Source organism: Oxyura jamaicensis, chromosome 2, assembly GCF_011077185.1.
Source record: "Oxyura jamaicensis isolate SHBP4307 breed ruddy duck chromosome 2, BPBGC_Ojam_1.0, whole genome shotgun sequence".
NCBI lineage: Eukaryota > Metazoa > Chordata > Aves > Anseriformes > Anatidae > Oxyura > Oxyura jamaicensis.
The window spans coordinates 65,804,244-65,825,327 of NC_048894.1; the positions used below are offsets into that span (position 1 = coordinate 65,804,244).

The 21,084-nt window shown below is 38.3% G+C and overlaps 1 protein-coding gene across 2 annotated transcripts in view; it reads right to left on the reverse strand.

The window, feature by feature from the left end:
* LOC118162615 (tubulin polymerization-promoting protein-like) overlaps positions 1 to 21,084 on the reverse strand; it is a 45,387-nt gene that overhangs the window by 15,612 nt on the left and 8,691 nt on the right. Inside the window, exons 1-2 of one of the 2 annotated variants that reach the window (XM_035318914.1) lie at positions 20,877 to 20,919; positions 14,833 to 15,147 (exon numbers count right to left, since the gene is read on the reverse strand). In XM_035318914.1, the coding sequence (XP_035174805.1) occupies positions 14,833 to 15,143 (311 nt within the window). In that variant the 5' untranslated portion in view covers positions 15,144 to 15,147; positions 20,877 to 20,919. Of the gene's footprint in view, positions 1 to 14,832; positions 15,148 to 20,876; positions 20,920 to 21,084 lie in introns of those variants that run through there. The other variant, XM_035318913.1, reaches the window with a different exon arrangement.

The following is a 21,084-nucleotide window of genomic DNA, read 5'->3' on the forward strand; positions in this document are numbered from 1 at the left end:
AACAACAAAAAAAGAAATGTAATGATTTTCCAATAGAGTCCTATCACCACTAAAACAACTTACCTGCAAATATTTTCGACAGCTTGCAATCAATGTCAAAGATTCAGAATTGATTTAAAGCTGTTCGATGGATTAAAAATAAACTTGTCAGCATCAAGCAAAAATTTGCAGTATTTTTTTCACCTGAATTATGAAGGTGAAGATAGTAACATTTGCTTCCTGCCTCACATAATGTATATTTCTGGAAACCAGAGATGAATATCCCTCATCATAAAATGCATGAACTACAGTGAACCGCACGAAGAGCTGAATGAGGACAATTCCCATCTAAAAGCAAGTAAGCACTCCGCCTTCTTTTTAACAGTGTATCACAGACAAATTTTCTCTCTTGCCATATAGTAATTCTGCTCCTGATCTCCAAGTGCTTGACTGCTTACTATCTGCAGTAAGTTATACCTACTACTTACCCACCTACTATAACCTAAGTTATACCTACCTACTTACATTTTTCTAGAGGCAGCAAACCACTTGGAGCAACTTCCTTCTTTCCTTTCTGTGAACTCACAGAAGCCTCCATTTTTCTTCTCAGTCTGGAAATATAGTTAACCAAAAAGTGTGCATATCACAGAAGATGCACATGAACTTGGCTTTTTACCCCTTCTTTTTTAAACCTATCATTATGAGAAAAGTTTTACTTTGCACAAGAGACTTAAATATAATGAATGTATAACCTGGTTGGGAACACCAGATGAACCAGCCAATGGTATGTTCCAAAATACCAAGACTTCTGGCCTCCAAGGCTGGACATTCTTCCATTTACTCAGTTGTATTCATTAACACAAGCCAGAAGCATAAAAGGCAAGATTACTGGCAAAGGACCAGTTCATTCACCAAACGTGTATTTTTACTGGTATTTTCCTAGAACATTGTTCTGTCCTTAATAAATAAATAAATATGTATATAGTAAAATAACAGTACATAAGCCATCACATGATATACTGCTCCTGAACTGTGGGCCTCCAACCCAAAGATGTAGTTACCTGACCTCCAAGTTGGTGGAAACATCTTAGAGGAGTCAGAAAAGATATGCATGCCCTGCCCCACCCCACCCCACCCCTTCAACTGAATCTCCGCTCATACTAAAACCTCACTGAGAAGATCAGAACAGGCCACAGTCTCAGGAAAAACTCAGGAAGTAAAAAGGAATTGTTTTTATGCCAGTAGTTTTACTGATTTTAAACGATCATGTACAAATTTGCTACTTTTTACCCCTTTGTGTCAGTGTCTATAGAGAAGAGCTGCTAAGATAGTAAGGAGCTTGGAGCATGTGGCATACACAGTGAGAAGCTGAGAGAAGAGGGTTTGTTGAGCCCCAAAGTGTGCATGGGGGGTGAGGGTGGGGGGGTGCGGGGAGGTTCTAGAAAAAAATAGAGCCAGTTTGGAAGTACATACTGGGGAGAAAAAAATGTTTCTTGATTTGTGTGTGTGTTTGTGCACGCTGTTTTGTTTCAATTCACGGGAAAGCACGCACATGTGTTAAAAACAAATAAATGCTGAAAGTCAGGAACACAGATCAAACTTGAACAAAAAATTTGGTTTTCATTCATGCTTCTTCTGCTTAGCACACAAAAAGAAAAGAAAGTGGTAACTAACTCCAATAAAGCCAGACGGTAGTTACACCATTTTAATGAAGTCAGGGTGAAGACTTTTGAAGGAATAATCCCCAGTTAACACCAGTTGGGTGTTCTAACACCACAAGTCCTAACTCCATATAGATTGCCCCAAAGTTCCCACTGATTAGTCTTCCCACTAAAACTGCACCAAAATTCATTAAGGAAGGTACCTTGTTTGTGACATCACCTGCAGGAACAATTTCAAATTAGTAAGTTAAACAGTACCCGCTTGGCCCAGATCTAGCACCCTCAAAGTAAGATCGTGCAGTGCCCAGCTTTAAGGAGCAGATCATATGTTGCATACTCAGCATTTACAAATGATCCTTTTTTCCTCCCCTGTAATATTAGCTATTTTGTACAATATTAGCTATTAGCTATTCTTCCACAATATTTTCACCAAGCCACTTTCAATAATTTACCAGCAGTCCTGGCTAACTGGGGAGGTCCCAGTTGACTGGAGGTTAGCAAATGTGACACCACTCTACAAGAAGAGCAGAAAGGATGATTTAGGGAACCACGGGCTTGTCAGTTTGACCTCAGTACCAGGGAAGCTTATGGATCAGCCTGAATGTCATCCCACAGAACATACAGGAAAATCAATTGATCAGATGCAGCCAGCACGGATTTATGATGCGTTAGTTCTGCCTGACTAACTTCACCTCCTTCTCTGACAAGATGACTCTGTTAGTAGATAAGGGAGAGACTGTAGATGTTGTCTACCGGGATTGCAGTAAAACATTTGACACCGTTTCCCACAGTGTTCTACTGGAGAAACTGTCTGCTCATGGCTTGAACAGGTGTACTTACTGAAGAACTGGTGGGATGACTGGGCTTGAAGAATCGTAGTGGATGGAGTTGCTTATTGAGCATAAAGTTATGTCCACATCTTAAGAGAAGGTTCAGCATTGAAGAAACTTTCAGGGTGAGATGTGGGATATATGCAAGGAATCTGCTCCATGATAGTCCCTTTGGCAACATAGCCTGCAACCTTAGACAACACCAGGGGAGCTTGGTGTGCTGACTCTTAGAGAAATAGCATGGAGGGTTAGAGTGAAGACACTATGGCCAGATTCTGTGATATCACCACAGGGAGGGGAAACTTGTTACTACAGAACTGATAGACTTCACAGCCAGCCCTGGGTCAAACTGATAACAAAATTATCAAGTCCTCTGAGTGAACTTTGCTCATTATAATCTCATTATAATGCCAAAACACACCTCCATCCCAAGGGATGCCCATCTCCAAGGTGCAACCACCCCTCACTGAGTATGCACTCTGAATTTCTCTGTGCCTATACCTTTAAAGGAAGTGCGAGAAAATTTTATACCAATCATAACAAAGATATGTATGACTAGTCACTCAAGCTCCACCTAAAAGTAAAAAAAATAGTATTAAAATGGCTCAAGAGGCAAAAAATGTTAGGGAAGATATCATTGCTGACAACTCAGGAGGACATCACTGACTTCTGGGATCAGCTGACAGGCTGAACCTCTCTTCCCCCCATAGGAACACCTACTGGGTGAGATTTGAACTCTTGGTTACACTGAGTGCTTCCCCGGAAAACCTAACATTCTCTATAGAGTTGTTTCATAAGTTAACTTATATGTAGTTAGTTGTGTTAGTTGTATTCTTGGTATTTGCACATGCTTTGCAGACAGCGTATTTATCACCAGCAGTCTAAAAGAACCTGTACTGCTGTTGCTTCAAAACACTACACTCGTTATTAATCTACTAGACTGAAGGTGTATTGCACCATTTGTGCATTTGTGATTTTGGTAATTCAATATATTGAATGCTACTGGACTCGTGCTGAATTGGGCATCACTCGGAATCTAAGCCCAGCTGCCCTCAGCCCCTTTGGTATCTGAGGACAAGCTGGCACTCAAGGAGTTTAGGTCCTGCCAAACCTCTTTAGCCTTTAATGCAACAGTGTCCAAGAAGGCCAATGGCATCCTGGCCTCCATCAGAAATAGTGTGGCCGATTAGACTAGGGAAGCAATTGTTCCTTTCTATGTGGCACTGGTGTGACCACACCTAGAGTACCCTGTTCAGTTTTGGGCCCCTCCCTACAAGAAGGTTATTAAGTTGCTCAAGAGTGTGCAGAGAAGACCAACAAAGTTGGTGAAGGGACTAGAAAATATGATGTCATTGCTGTTTACTACTACTTAAAAGGAGGTTGCAGCAAGGATGGTTTTGGTCCCTTCTCTGAAGTGACAGGTGAGAGGACATGAGCAGATAGGTCTCAAGTTGTGCCAGGGGAGGTTTAAATAAATTAATTAGAGAGAATTTCTTCATGGAGAGGGTGGTCAAGCATTGGAATGGGTTGCTCAGGTAAGTGTTGGAGTCCCCAAGCCTGGAGGTATTTGTGGACATGGACACACCTGGACATGTGGACATGGCACTAAGGGACATGGTTTAGTTATGGGATTCACTATTTACCAGCAGTGCTGGCTAACTGGGGAGGTCCCAGTTGACTGGAGGTTAGTGAATGTGACAGCACTCTACAAGAAGAGCAGACAGGATGATTTAGGGAACCACGGGTTCCCAAAAAGTTCCCACTGATTAGTCTTCCCACTTGCCCAGCTTTAAGGAGCAGATCATATGTTGCATACTCAGCATTTACAAATAACCCTGTTTGCTCCCCTGTAATATTAGCTGTAGCTCCAGCTCCCAACCATTTCAAGACTCCAAGCAGCCACAAACTGTGGGATCTAATATCCTGATTACTACGACAAAGACAAAAACTATGTGCCAGCACTTCTCTGAGAAAAAGCTCTACATTCGTATTGGTGATGAAGATGAAACAGCACAGACTCCCCTTTTTGTTTGGTTGGTTTTGTTCCAAGATGGGCTTTTGGTAAATCCTCCTCCCAGTCTCTGAGACTTGTTCCAATTCAGTTGCAAAATTGTCCCCTTAAAGCTCTAGATAAGCACAAGACTGGGCTTTTCTAAGTCAGCCTATTCGTTAAAAACTAATATTAATTAACCTTAAAAAAAAAAGAGAGAGAGAAAAGAAAAAAAAAATGAAGGATGATGACAAACTACATTGAATTCTGCATGCTTCACAAGCTTCACATTCTCCCTTGACCTAAGCAAACAACATCTTAATTCCTTTAGGAGCTTTAGGCACATAGACATATTAAATATGTACTAATTACAACAGTAACAGTATATTCATCTGCTTTAAAAGATGGCTAACTTCTAGCTCATGTCCTTATTTTGTGTGTCAAACATGCACACATACCTTGTTTCCATAAAATTTCCCCTCTAACTTCAGAACAGCTGTTAATTTCTATCATCTATGCAGGAACACGAAATAATGTACGTATTTTCTGCTGCCACAGTGTATTGTGGTATTGTATACATTGTACCATATTGTTATGTACAATTTTCTTTAGCAGCAGTTTTTCAGGGATGTTCGGATTAGATACAAGTGCAGTAAGTAAAAGTAGTCCATTGATAATAACAATAAATCGATAATCACATGCAACCTATTGACACTGATGACCACTGCCAGAAACTCTACTGTACAGTTCAGTTGTGACAAGAATGCGAAGATTTTCCCTTTTCTAAATAGGGAAGTTACTCATGCTTATCTACAGAACAATTAATGCTTTAGACAACCAGTGATCTTACTGAACAACAGCAACAACAAAATGGAGAGCCAAGATATCTGCTCACAGTCAGGCCTATTCTGTGCCCACAAGGTAACCACTATCAGATTTCTTACAGCACAGTGCTTGATTTATTCATATTCATAAATTCACAGAGCAATTCAGGTTGGAAGGAACATTTGCATATGAGCCTGTATCCAGTGCAAACCCTCACTCACAGCAAAGCTCTAATGATACTGCTCAGATATTTCTCCAGTCAACTCCTGAACATTTCCAAACATGCAGATTCCACCACCTCTCTGGCCAACTTATTCCAGTATTTCAGTACACATGGGGTAAAAACAACCACCACAAATGTACTGGGTTTACGTGGCAAGGTTTTGGTAGCTCGGGGCTGCAGGGGTGGCCTCTATGAGAATCCAGAAGCCGCCCCGTGTTAGATAAGGCTCTAAAGAGAACCCACTGCTGCCCAGAGCCAAGCCAATAAGCAACATTGTTTGTGCCTCTGTGGTGAGGCACAAACTCTGTGGTGACCTCAAAAATCATCTGGTCCAACCATCCCCATTTGCAGCACCTACATAAACCATGTCTCTATGTACCATGTCCAACCTTTCCTTAAAAATCCCCAACTTCCAACACCATCCACCACCTCCCTGGGCAATATATTCCAATGCCTGACTACTCTTTCTGAGAAGAAATGTCTCCTAATTTCCAACCTAAACTTCCCCTGGTACAACTTGAGGCCATTCCCTTTTGTCCTATTGCTAGTTACCTGGAAGAAGAGGCCAACCCCCAGCTGCACATAACTTCCTTTCAGGTAGTTGCAGGGAACAATAAGGTCTCCCCTGAGCCTCCTCTTCTCCAGACTAAGCAACCCCAGTTCCCTCAGCTGCTCCTCGTAAGACCTGCGTTCCAGACCATTTACCAGCTTTGCTGTCCTTTTCTGAGCAAGCTCTAGGGCCTCAATGTCTTTCTTGTGGTGAGGGGCCCAAAACTGAATACAGTATTTAAGGTGCGGCCTCACCAGAGCAGAGCACCGGGGGACAATCACGTCCCTGGTCCTGCTGGTTACACTATTCCTGATACAAGCCAGGATACTGTTGGCCTTCTTGGCCACCTGGGCATACTGCTGGCTCATGTTAAGGTGAGTATCGACCAACACCCCCAGATCCTTTTCCTCTGTACAGTTTTACAGCCACTCTGCCCCAAGCCTGTAGCATTGCATGGGGTTGTTGTGACCAAGGTGCAGGACCCAGCCTTTATCCATGTTGAACCTCATCCCATTGGCCTCTGCCCATTCATTCAGACTGTTCAGGTCCCTCTGCAGGGCCTTCCTACCCTCGGGTAGACTGACACTTAACCCCAACTTGGTGTTATCTGTAAACTTACTGAGGGTGCATTCACTTCCTTCATCCTAACCATCAATAAAGATATTAAAGAGGATGTGCCCTAACACTGACAGATGGGCCCAGAATGGCAGTGAATGGAGTGAAATCCAGCCAACGATCAGTCACGAGTGGTGCTCCCCATCTGTCCTGCCAGTTTTTAACCCAGCAAAGAGTATACATGCCCAAACCATGGGCTGCCAGCTTCCCCTGAAGAATAATGTGGGAGACCATGTCAAAGACTTTGCTGAAGTCTAGGTAGTCATAGAAGGAGATGAGGCTGGTCAGGCAGGACTTGCTTTTCATGAAGCCAGGCTGACTAGGCCTGATCCCTGGTTGTCCTGTATATGCTGTGTGACTGTATTCAAGATGACTGCACCGAGGTCAGGCTGACAGGCCTGTAGTTCCCTAGGTCCTCCTTACAACCCTTATAGATGGGCATCGCATTACCAAGTCTTCAGTCATCCAGGACCCTCTCCCGTTGACCACAAGTGCTGATAGATGATGGAAACTGGCCTGGCAATCATGTTCACCAGCTCCCTCATCATGCTTGGGTGGATCCAATATGGCCCCCACGGACTTGTGACAGTACAGGTGGAAGAGCAGATCTCTAGTGTATCTGTAGGCTTTTTTATGAGATATACTCACACATAAGAGTGTTCTTAAAATCATTATCAGCATACAATAGTATGTCTACAAAACTTACCCATTTTCCATGCACATAGTAAGGCTGCATAATGGAAAGTCAACCTAAATCCATCTCTTTATTCTTATAAATGATCACTATTTTCAGAATATGTGTCTCTTGGGATGAGGGGGCAGAACAGCTGTTTTGCTTTTAAATTAAAAGCCTCTCAAGGATAAACTCCAAAGGCAACATTACTTGTGGCTTCTTGGACAAGAAAGGAAATTGAATGTTAATTATAAACAAAATATAATGATGTGGTTAAGATTGTTTTCTGTTGTAGCATACCTAGTTTTCTACTTACAACTGCACTACTTCACAATTTGGTTGGGAGAGATTTATAAGCACAGATAATGTTCTGCATACCATTCTGTAGAGACTTAAAAATTATTTCCTGACACAGACATTTTACAGTACAGAAATGAACCATTCTGCCTACTTCTGACACAAATTGGATTCTTCATCAGTATTAAAATAATCTTTCCAGTATGGCAGTAAAACAACTTACAACGATAATGTGCTTAAATCTACATATAAAGACGAATTCATACCTATTTACATATATATTTTAAAATATAAATATAATTATTTAAATATAGATTTTTAAATGGGCATCAAAAAACTCTGTTAAATATAAATTACTTTAGGAGAGACATTTGTTTTGAGTGAGTGCGTGTGCCAAGCAGTTCTTTTAAATATATGAAGAAAGCAAGAAGTATCAGTACCATTAAATACAGACACAATTATATTATCTATATAACAATATTATAGTCGACAAATGGTGGAGTATGTACACATTTTCGCCAATAATTATCTTGCCATCTGCTTAGTGCCAACATTATCCATATTAATTCTTCTATAGTCTTGCAGCAATGGTAAACTACTACTGAGTAAGACTCAACAGATCTCAGGTTGAAGCACTCCTGTAGAGACCTGACAGATCAGACTGTGGGAACTAAAATGAACAGCCAACTGTGCAAGATGTACTAAGCATAGAATGTGGGTGGGACTGTTCAGAAGTCAGGGCACAATAAAACATGTTGTGAAGATTCTCTATGGGAACAAAAACTTCCTTTCTGAAAAAAATGGAGGAGTGTTTTCCGGACGTTAGAACACATGGCTTCCTCAGCAACAAGAAAACATATCAAAGCAACCTAAGAAACTATAAATGGAATCTAAGAGGACAATTATGCTTCCACTTGATCTTTTACTGAAGATATTTTTAGAGGGTGGGTAGTAAGGTATATTTGTAAAGCTTCTGTAGATTAACCAACCTTCAATAACAAGCCAGTACAGAACTGAAAAAAAAAAAATGTTTAAGATTCAACACATAGTAACATCAAAACAAACAAATGTTTCCATGGAGACATCTACCTAAATAAATGCTCACAAAGGATCCAAGGAATGACGTCACCCAGGCCTGCCTGCAACCATAGTAACGTGCCAGTATAAACAGAAATATTTTGATTTTTCTATCTAATAGTGTCATAGAATTAGTAGCTTTATCGCGGTGCTTAAACCATTTTTTGCAGTGCTGAGTGGTAATACTTCTAAAATAAGAGCAGAGGCATTTATATAATAGCTATTACCATATCAACTACATCCAACAAGTGGAATATGTGTATGGCATAGCTAACATACCAAACTCCCCAGAGCAGTTGTTGACACCAACAAACAAAGAAATTCAAGTTCCTAAAGCAACATGCCAGAATGCTTGTCAGAGATCAGTAACATTTATTCTTCTTGAATATTCTGCTTTCCTTAAAATAAAATAAAATAAATCCTAGATTGTTGTGTTGTGTCTCACTGTCTTGCTGGATTAACAAGAGTGCAGACAAATGTTGCTGTTCATACCAAATGCAGAATTTTTCTGTGTCCTTCTGTGTCACCAATGAATTTGATTTCTCCTAGGCACCAAGGTTCACTAAACCCATATTGCAAGCACACTACAAGAAGCACGGACTAGAAACTTTTGCAACTCTGGAACAGAAGCATAAAAAAATAGTCAATTAATAAAGAAATTTTCCATGAAAGCAGGAATAGTTTCTTCTACTATAAAGATAATTGTGGAATTACCATTCCCAAGAAAAACATTCATTTCTAAATGTTACTATATATCTGCGAGTTGTATGTCTCCAAGTTCAGTATACCCAAGTTCAGTATACCCAGATCACATTATCACTCCAAATATGCCAACTACAAAGGACAGATTTCTACATAAAGTTCAGACAGTATGTGGAAAAATGAATGCTTGGAGTGAGCTAATACTACTAAGATATTTATAATACATTGTTGCAGAAGCCTGATCTATAGGGAAACTGAAGTTATCATCACAAAAAGGGTGAAATATTATTTTTGGTCCTGTCATTAAAATTTCACATGCAGTAATTTGTAAAATGTTTCCTTCTAATAGAATATGAATGTGAATTATCCTTGTCTTCATGTATGACAGTGAAGTTAGAGACCTTTAAAAATATTACTTGCTATATTTTAATGCTTTTTTTCCTTAATGAGTTTCTCAGAGGAGGGGTTACTTCATTTTTGCTATTTGAAAAGACTATCCTGATACAAAACAGCAAAAAAGACTTTTGCATAAGCAAGAAGATAGCTTTGAAATGAAAATGTAGCCTGCAAACATACTATTGGTGTTTTATGCAGTCAAATGTACATATGAAGAAAGAGTCCAACAACTCAAGCTTTGACTACAAAACTATAAAACACAGTGAGGAAAGCTTACTGCACAGTTGTATTTACATTAATGCAAATTCTTGTTGCTGCATTTATTATATATTTCATCCCATTATACACAATAAAACTTTGTAATTCACTCCTCACAATTTCTTCTGCTTTTACATGTTCAACATGCACAGAAAGGTAGTACTGTTATACAATGAGATGTCTTTATCATATGTTTTTATAACCTTAATAATAATAATAATCTAGTTTTCCAGTTCTTATAGAAAAGGCAAATTCCATTCCAGCCAAAACCAGGACAACAGTTAATTTTCTATCTAGTTGCTGGTATGGTGCTGTGGTTTGCATTAGGATGAGAATAATGCTGATAACATGCTGAAGTTTTACTTGCTGCAAAGCAGTTCTTACACTCAAGGAATTCATAGCTTCTCACACCTCCCTGCCAACAATGAAGCTGGAGGTGCACAAGAAGCAGGGAGAGGAGGACACAGCCAGGAAAACTGACACAAACTGGCCAAAGGGATATTCCATACCATATGACATCATGTGGAACAATAAATGTAGAGGGAGTTGGCCAGGGAGGAGGGCTGCCACTGTTCAGGGAGTTAGTCAGGGTGGTGAGTGGTTGAATTGTGTATCACTTGTTGCGTATCACTTGTTTTGTATATTCTTTTATTATTGTTGTTATTATTTTCCCTTCCTTCTCTGTCCTATTAAACTGTTTTTATCTCAACACAGGATACCTTTACCTTTTTTCCCCCCCCAGTTCTGTCCACCAGCCCACTGTAAGTGAAAGGCTGTGTGATGATTAGCTGCTTGTTGGGTTAAACAACAGCAATTACCCCAGCTGTACTAATATAGTCGAAATATTTGACATAGATGTAGGTGTTTTCCTTCTGAACTCTAGGAATGCAATTTATAAATATTCTTCCATGCAGTGACTCTCCAAAGTGGGCTTTGGCTTTTTGTTTCAAGTAATTCCACTGCAAAATTCACTGCTGCTTAATATTCCTTGTATTTTATAAGCTGACAATAGGAAGTTTTTAAAATAGAAAAAAAGCAGAAATGCAGAAGGTGATATAAAAGTTATATACTGAAAGCAATTTTAAAGTTAGCAATTTATATTAAAATTCAAACTGGAAGGAGTTTTGAGATCCTTAAGAACATAGAAATTACCGTTAAACAAAAATACTTAGGGGGAAGAAGAAAAACAACAACATACAGTTGACTTCTTTTCTTACCAAACAACATTTCTAGAAATTCTTCTTCTTTCATGTCTACTATTCTGCATTCTTTGCACCAGACCATTCCTTCTTCTTATCCTGAAGTATATACAAATGTTGCGCTTATATGAAAGCCTCTGGTGGACCTTTTATGGAAGATAAATACACAAATTATACCTTATTCTGACCTGACATGCTCACGCAGAGGGAAAACATCACTCTACACTTATTTCCTTACTTGTTACAAAGGTTAATTAGAATTTCCTCAACCTTTATAACAATATAAACTTAACCTTAATTGAACTAAGTTCTGAAAGACACACACTCAGTCCCAGATTTGCAGAAATACCACAGACTAGTCACAACTTTCAGAAGTTTTCTTCACCTATTTTGCGGGTGGTGGGGAACAGGGTATTGAGTCTGCTAAAATGTTCCTTACTCAGAACTTACTCAGTTCCTTAATCTCGGGACTGAACTGATAAAATCTCTCCTGCAGCAGAGAAAGTTACCAATTAGTGAATAAAACATCTTTCAGGAACTCTTATGTAAACATACCAGTTACTAATTTCCAGAAATAATCTTTACCCTGACTATCAGAAACACATTGTTCCTACCGATTACTTTGCCAGCAGAACAATAAATTAAGCCTGGGGAAGTTAGTAAGATGACAAATAGGGGCTTTATACATAGACACAGTACTTCATAAATCCAAAGAACAATTCTACTAGATTAATTAATTTGTAGTGTTCAAAAAAAATGCTTCACTGTCATGCACTACAGCTATAGCTGGCTAGAAAATAAGCCCTGCTAAATGCACTGGTTTCCCAGCCTAAGACCCAAAAGAAAACATGTTTAGAAATTCTACCATATGCTAGATAGGAATTTAGTATAACAAAATATTTCTTCTTGTCTATGGACTGTGTTCTCTGGCCAGACTACAACTTCCAAGATCCACCACCACCATCTCACTGAACCACTACAGTTGGCTATAAAAATCCTAGGTCAAAATCTATCTTGGCAGATATGGCATAGCTAGCAAACCTAAAAGCAGCAGTGAAACACAAAACCTTCAGATACCCATAAGCATAAATCTTAATGAGGCAGGGAAGCAGTACTCTGTCCTTTCTAGGGCGTTGGAAATTCTTTTACAATGTTTAATGCTCTTCATTCAACATGGATGTGTAAAAAAAAAAAAAAAAAAAAGAAAAACACCTCGTGTGGTCAAAAAAAAATCAAAAGGAAAACAACAGCAAAAAAACACAACACCCTTATACACTGCTGTGGAAAAGAATCTTGTAAAATGGAAGTAAGGAGTTTATCAAAAAAGACCTGCTCACAACATATACTCCAAAAATCCTTTACCTTAGGGTTAAACATGAAGCCAAAGAGTAAGAAAGGAAAAGTAGTTGTCTGAGCGTTTTCAAGAAACCCTGTATACTCAGCTTATAGTCATAAACCTTCTAAGTTACAGCATATTAATCAATGCTTGAGCAACTAAAGCCATTAAATCCTTCCTTTTTAAAACTTAAAATACTATACAGGGAAAAAATGGTCTCAAGTAAGGATTACTGACGTATGCTCTTGAGAACATAAATTTTAAAAAATAACAAAAAAGAGATGGCCCTAAGAAATATAGCCAGTCTCAGGTATTGGCAGCTTCCCCATCCATCCCTAATGCAATATTCATTAAAAAATATATATGTAAGTTATATGTACACTTACATGTATCAAGTAAGGAAAGAACAAGTATTAAATAATAAAGAATTAAGCTAAATGAAAAAGCATTTTTATTTTCTAACTACTAAATACTGGATGGAGAGAGGAAAAGATAGCATATTTCTTCTGACAGAAATGTCAGCTCTACACAATGATAATTGAAGAAAAGTTCTGAAAAACTGCTGAAAAGGCATATCACACAGAGGAAGAGACAAGAACCCCTGAGCTAAGCAGAGAAATCTGAACAATGGCAAATGGATACACTGAGATTACCCTTCACCCTCAGGTCCCTACCACCTCACAATTTACTGCTGCAGAATTGAACTGGATTCATTCTACCCCAGCAGACATCAAAAGTAATACTTCTTTAAATCAGCTAATCTTGCACAATTATATTTTTACCACCTATCATAGAGTTACACAATCACTAACTTGCCCAGACATCAGTTTAAGAAAGAATAATGAAGATTTATTTTCTGCGATGAAAAAAAAAAACGTTAAGCTGGTGAAAGCAAAAGAAAACTTGAAAATAAATGCCATCATCATCCACCACAGGTCAAGAAAGAAATAACCCTCAAATCTCAACATCCATTTCAAATAAGCTAGTTCACTGATAGTACATGCAGCTTCCAAAAAATACACACAGAGACTCAAAGACAAAGTGGACTAACACGAGAATGAGAAGGTTGGTGTATTCTAATATATAGTGTTTTCAATTACCCACATAAGACCCTTCATTAAAGAAAGAAAGTAAGAAAAATATAGTAAATAATGTCATGCTAGCTGTGCATATTACATTGAACAACCTGTAAAGACCAAGGGCATTTTATTATCTGACTTTGTGCTTTGATGCACTCTGAAAGGTCAGGGCTTCTAGCAAGTGTTCACAACTATTCTTTTAAGCAAGTCAGTTAGCATGCCCTCTCTCCAGCATCACACCACGACAGTGGAGAGCACAAACTAAATAAAAGTTGCCACAAGCTACAAGTGTGGTAAAGGGACCTCCTTTAATACATATCCCTAAATGCAATTTGTTGTGGGAGAATTTAAATAGTCATTGTGGTAACAAAAAACAAATAAGACAAGGTTATCAGATCTCATATTAGAACGGGGGAAGATGAAAATGACCCAATTCACACAAAAAGGGAAAGGGAGATGCAAAGTGAGAACAAAAAATAATTTGGCATTTCATACAGAATATATTGGAATAGCTAAATGTCCTCCTCCCTTTGATTTTAGCAGTTTTTGGATCAAGCCCTGCTTGATCAATTTAGAGAAAAACTTTCAGTAAAGCTCCAATTTCTCAACAAGAATAAACTGAGACCACTGAAATAATCCTAAACAATTACTCACAGCCAGTGCATCACAGATTTACCATCAGTTTGGTGTGGCCAGTACCCTACACTTGAAACTTGAGCAGGTGTTGCACTGGACATCAGGACTGTGTATAGAACGTTGGCTTTGTATTTATCCCACCTTAGTCTCAGTCCTTTGAGGCTGACTTTTGGCAAGATGCAAGACTACATCCTGACTTCTTCCATATATTCTTCAGGAAAATATTCACAGCGTTTACTGCAGTCAAAAAAAGGTTTCCTGGAATAACCTGCATCCATCTTGATTATAACATACCTCTTTGCACTCTGTAACAACAGTAACACCTGTCAATTTAATATAGCAGGGCACAAGCTAAAAGCAACGGTTTCACAAAGGAACACTGAAAGATATCAATGAGGCCAAAGGCATAGTGGCTTACAAAGTCTTTGAGCAACAGAAGATAAATTTAGATGGTATCTACTAAGTATATTAGAGAGACAAAGAAACGATGGCAAAAAGGAACTTACTTGATTTTACTGAAGACAATGTCAACATCTGTGACTGTCACATTCTTCCCATCTATTACATGACAGTCCTTACACAGTTTTGACCAGTTCTTCCCATGCATTTCTTTTCCTGTGGCTCTTGTATCACCATGTATGGCAAACTTTCTAAAGGACTCTTCCAGAGCACTCAAGTCTCCTGCCACAGCCCCCTCATGGGAGCTGTTTGAATCACAGGATAACCTTTTTGCTGCTCGGTCCTTTGCTGGATCAGAAGGAGATTTTGGAGGAGTCTTATTTGCAGGTTTGGTCGACTTTGCTTTACTGTCAGCCATTGTGCTACAAAGAAGAGAAAGGTAAATTCATTATATTACTTTATACTAATTTACTTCCCATAAAATTACAGGCTACAGTCCATGTCTCAACATAATAGTAAGTGGTCCAGAAAGTGTGCAAGAACTCAGTACCCTCCACCAGATAAGTCTATACATAGAACTATGTAACTTTATATCCATCAAAAAAAAAATGAAAATAAAAAATCTATTATAAAAAAGCAGAAAAACAATATTCCAAAATGGGACACAAACCTAATTTCACCATCACACCATCAGATAATAAGAGAACACTGTTTCCTTTTTTTTTTTTAAGTGACAAGCTGAATTCATCACAGTTGCTCTCCTGACTTGAATAAAGGTATGCCCTTTCTACTGTAGGCAGTACTATCTACATTTAATTTTTAAGTAAAAATAAACAGTCTGGACTGTGGCTTTTATTTATTTATTTTTAATTGAATAATCAAGTATTTTGAAACTGCAGCAAAAACATTACTGTTTCAAAGGGCTAACATTAAGGAAGCCTCACAAATTCTTGGACAAAAAATTCTCCTGTTAATAAAACCAGTTATTTCTCAAGTTCACATGCAAGTTCACATGCAAAGAACAATAGCTATGGAATTCCTTTAGAAAGAACACATCCAGGACGCAGGAGCACTGAGAAGGGATGTTCTCTGCTGCAGAAAACAAACCAGATTACATCACGTTCATGTGGGATACGTTTGCCTTGTAAAAGAAACCTTAGGCTGAGCAACAGCACAATAAGGTTATTTTCAGGAGTCATAAAGTAAAAAAAAGAAAATATACGCTACAGCCCACTACTAACATACCAGAAGCATGACATACAAGTCTGTGCCTTCTGCCCATCCACTCTTAGCTTCACAGAAGAGATCCTGAAAAGTTTACACACGGTGTGCAACAACTACATGTATACTTTTGCTCAGATACACATCTGTGGTGCTGCTACAAATTTCAATCCATAAAGAGGTGCTTCAGATATCCGAACTTCGGCAAACACTGGTGTAATGGCTAGAAAACCCTCCATACTTACCTTGTCATGCTTCTGAAATTACAGCTGTACACGGTAAGCAGCTAATATATGCAAAGATTGGTATGTATTTCTAGTTAAGGTTTAATTTCTGCATCAGATGGGAATTTATTTTGGCTTATATTTTTGTATTTTGACAAATTTTTGAATTTTTGTATTTTGACAAAAATTCCTCAGCAATGGAAACAATTTTAGACTTCTGCCTCTTCCAATATCTTATATCACATGTTCAATATCCATATCCAATACATCCTCATATTCAATGTTCCAGTAACCTCTGTTACTTGAACAACCAAGGCATACCCTTTTCTTCACACTGCAGAACCAACCATAAATGCTTGCTATGTAGCAGTTATTATTAAGCATGAAGTCAACCAGGCTCCTAAAGGAGAAATCTCCACATTCGTAATCTTTGGCTGTAACTTGAAATGACCAGACTATACAAAAATCCATGATGAACACCAAAGCAGCACACTACAAGTCAGTTTCATACATTACGCACAAGAAAACAAAATCCAAATTTTGAAGCAATAACTCCAATACCCAATCCCATTCCTTTAGATCTGTTGTTATTTTTTTCTAGAATATAATAAATACTTATTTGAACAGTGTCTTAATTCATTTTCTAAGAAACTATTATTATGTTCTCTCCAATCTAACAGGAGTACATTTTACATTTTAAGAATTCACACTTAAAATAAAGCACTGGTACTGGACCAGAGAAGTTTCAGGGAGCACCACTATTATCTTGGCAGTCATAAACCCATATTTGAGGAATTATGATCAACTTATATTGAAAAGAAAACTATGATGAAAATAGGAGTGACAACAGTCTGGTAAGCATTCTGAATTTCTGGAAAACAGAGACGTATAAACCATGATTAGAAACAACCCTTTAATTAAAGCTATACTGAAGGACCTTTGACCTTTAAACTTCAGCAAATGCAACATGGCCAAAGCAATACTGCATGTTTTGAATATGTTCAAGTTAATGCTTAAAAACCTAGTTATATCTTAAGCCCGGGGATCCTAATGTTTTGTTTTCACTGTCTGCAAAAATTCTGGCAAACAAAATCAGATGGTAAATTAAAAATTAATATGACAGAAATTTACTAACTCCAACCTGAGACCTACACCTGTACCTCTGAAATAATAAAAAGAAATGCATGAATACATGCACTGCGGGAAGGTAGAGGGTGGGTGTTAAAGCTCATTAGAAAGCTAAACGTTTAACCAATTCCCATTTCTATTTCCTTTGTGTCCTGGGCCTGCTCTCCAAAGATCAATGATTTTACCTCAACCTTTTCTGAAAGTCTCCCACTATTGAAACTACAAAATAATTTATATAGAGTAAAATGTAAACTAGCACAACTATTGCAGATACGTAAGTTTTCAATAAAACCACACCTAGATCAGTCTAAACTCTCTGCTTCAACAGGCTGTACAGATTCTTTTGCTACCAAAACACTAGATGCATAAGAAGAAAACAAAACACTTGTGACACTCTATGCTTGAAGAGAACAACATTAAAAATCAGATCATGAAGATTTATGATCTATTTCTGTCCTCTAGAAAGCTTGACTTCTGAAAGCAGAAGTCTTCTCCAAGTTTGCACCATTTCAGATCTACTGGAACTGGAAACTAAAAACAGGTTTTTTTCTAACCTAGCACTAAGTGGCTAGAGAGAGCACACACCAGCAAAAAGCAAAGTCTGCATTTTAGTGTCTGCATAAGATATTTGTGGCGTGATCTTCACGTCCCTGTTCAGGTGCCATTTGCGGCGTAACAACCACACGGACACCAGGGTTCTTTTAGGATCAGTAACTGATACTTCTTTATTGATGATATAATTTCAACTCGCTCTTACTGAGGACAGGCTCCCTTCTTACTATGCCATTCGCTCTACAGCAGTACTTTTCCACTAACTATTCATTGGTCAAACAACTTTGCCCGGCAACCGCAAACACCCAGCAACTTCCAAGGCTTAACGACTGCAGAACAAGCAACCCGAGACAGCAAGGCGTCTCCTGAATCACCCTTCTTTGTTCCTTCTAAACACTACATTCTTTCTGGCCTCATCGTTAAGAGTCCGATGTTATCGCCAACCATGGGGCTCGTCGACACCCACGGATACACTGTCGACACCCACGGACACACAGTTTTTTTATTAAAAAACAAAGTTACCTCCATAAGCAAGAGGACTAAAAAGATGGAGAACCACTATAATAAGGTATGTTACACAATTTTGCAATTTTATCTTGCACCAAATAAACCTTCCAAGAGATTTTCAGGTATAAACCTCTCTTGTTCTTAGCAATTCTGTTAAGGAGCCATAGTCAGTACAAATAGATTAACAATATATCAAATGTACAGCTTACAAACCATAACAAAAAAATGTGCCACTCTGTTACCTGAAATCAGAAACTAACCGCATGCCTACATTTTTAAACACCTCTTACTTTGACTCCTGGAAACGCCAAAATCCTTGTTTAGCCTGTGTCAGTGCCTTGCTGTCCAACTTCACCTAATCCCATGTTACCCATAGCCATAACTCAACTTTACATTGCACAGCAGAAATGCTTTTCAACTCCTTATTTGAAATCATTAGTTGCTTAAAAAAAAAAAAAAAAAAAAAAAAAGCTGAATCAAACACTATACACTTGAAAGGGCTCTCATTTTCTGGACCAAACATGATTTTTTAATTGGTTACATTCTTTTTTGTCTGTACTACTGTCTTATACTGTATATGTATAAACTATATGTGTTGAAAATCTTCCTTACTTTCAGTTGCTGCTTTTTCCCATGTATGCTTTCCACATAGATGCCTTAGCAGACAAGGTCAATCTCCCCATACTTTTAAGCACACCTTAGAGATTAAGTCTATGCTACTTTCTAAATCTTTGCTTAGCCCTGACTGCAAACTTCAAATACAAAACTAATTCTGTAACTTTTTTTTTAATAGTGTTTTGGCCTTGGGAAAAACAGTCCACTTCTAGAATTAGTTCCTTCAGACATCAGTGTATGAAATTTGTACTGGGGTCTTTTGAGGAGTTCTGGTCCACAGGAAGGGGGGAACAAGACATACCCTATAGAAAAGGCTTCCTTTTGAATGGTCAAGTGTGGTATGCAAAACAGTCTTGCATCCTTACAAGCTAAAGCAGAAAGTCAAGACAGATTAAAACTAGTGCTGTTTTTCCCTGTGATTACCAAAGATTGTCATGGATACTTCTTTTGTTGTTGAACCACAGTTATAGATTGCTTGTTAAAATAAGCAAACATACCTCATGCTTTATTTATGAAAATATTGACCCATCCTCAACTTAAAATTATGTTTCTTAACACTATGCTATCCTTTAATGGTTTTTAGTTATTACAGAGCGGAGAAGGAGTAGATGATGAAGAAATGAGAAATACAGAATTGACTGTTTGTCAAAAATTCAAGACAAAATGCTTGATTCATCCTTACCCTTTTCCACATAGGCCCCTCAAAGTGATCAGAAGGTGCTTGGTCATTATTTCTAGCAGGAGCTAGCAAGAGTAATTTGGGGAGGGGACACACCAGGTAAATAAGTGAAACTGCCAAATTAACTGACTACTCTAAAATGCCAATTCTAAAATTTGGTGAAACAAAATTAAGCTACTGTTCAAAAGCATGAACTGTGTAGATGCATTAAATAATGATTACAGTTAAGCAAAGAAATACCTTTCATCACCATCCAAAAAGTCTAGCATTCACAGTTAGATTACATTTCCAGAGACAGTAAACAAGAAAAGAAGGTATTAGCCACCAATCCCACCCTCTCCAGATATTGCTGACTCCAACCTAACAGGCTCAGATCACCAAAAGCAGTTATAGAAGACACTACAAAAAAATTAAAAGCAGATGTTAAAAGTTCAGAAGGCTTTGTGAACGAACAACTGTCCCAAATAACCAGAGTTCCAGATACCCACAGAACAGACAACTACGAGTTGTGTTACGAACTGCCATGGTGTGTGCAACATAATATTCCCTTTATTATCACAGAACAACAGTTCTTGTCCCTTCTCTCACTCTGCAATAGGTGAATACTACAGCACATTATACAGGCAAACGCATGTATACAGAAAGAGATTAAGCTAGGGATCAAACTGACTGAGGTCACAACCAACACACACAATATTAGGCTGAAAATGCAGATCTCTGTTCTCAGCACATGCCTAACTCACTAGAAAAACTTCTCTCATATCAAACTTCCTGTCGGTAAGAGAGTACAATATATAGTCATCTGCAGAGAGACAACTGGGAAAACTCTAGAAAAAAAAAACAGTTATTGATCTGGAGTCTTCCAAAAATCATTGGACCAGCAGTTATTGTTTTTGTGAATTCCAGTCATCTGATTCTGTATAGCTGTATGAGTACCAAGTATGTATAAATAAACCTAGTGCCTCCGTACTGACCAACTGTCAATTCTACTGAAAGATTTAGGTAAATTTACACTCTCTCACTAATCCACATCCTCTCCAGGCACCAACATATTGCAGGAATGCAAGTACAGCTTTGATGTAGATTTCAGGGAACTGCTCTTAGCAGGGATCCATCTCCCAGTACCAATGAGGCAGTCCCAAAGAATTAGTAAAACCTATAGTATTTATGCCAACAATTTCAATAGCTTATGCAACTCTATGGAATAACTATACATACTACCTACCTGGCCTTTAGAATTCACAATGGCATCTTCCCTGTTCTATCCCTGAGAACTGGTTGATCTGCTCAGGAAACACAGACTGCTTAGTATTTGTAACAGAGGTTAGTATCACTGCCATGTCATAGGTAGTGAAACCACAGCAGAGGGATGAAGAAACATGCCTATTTTGCTGGCAGAGTTAATGAACATAATGAGGACTCTGGGTCCCACA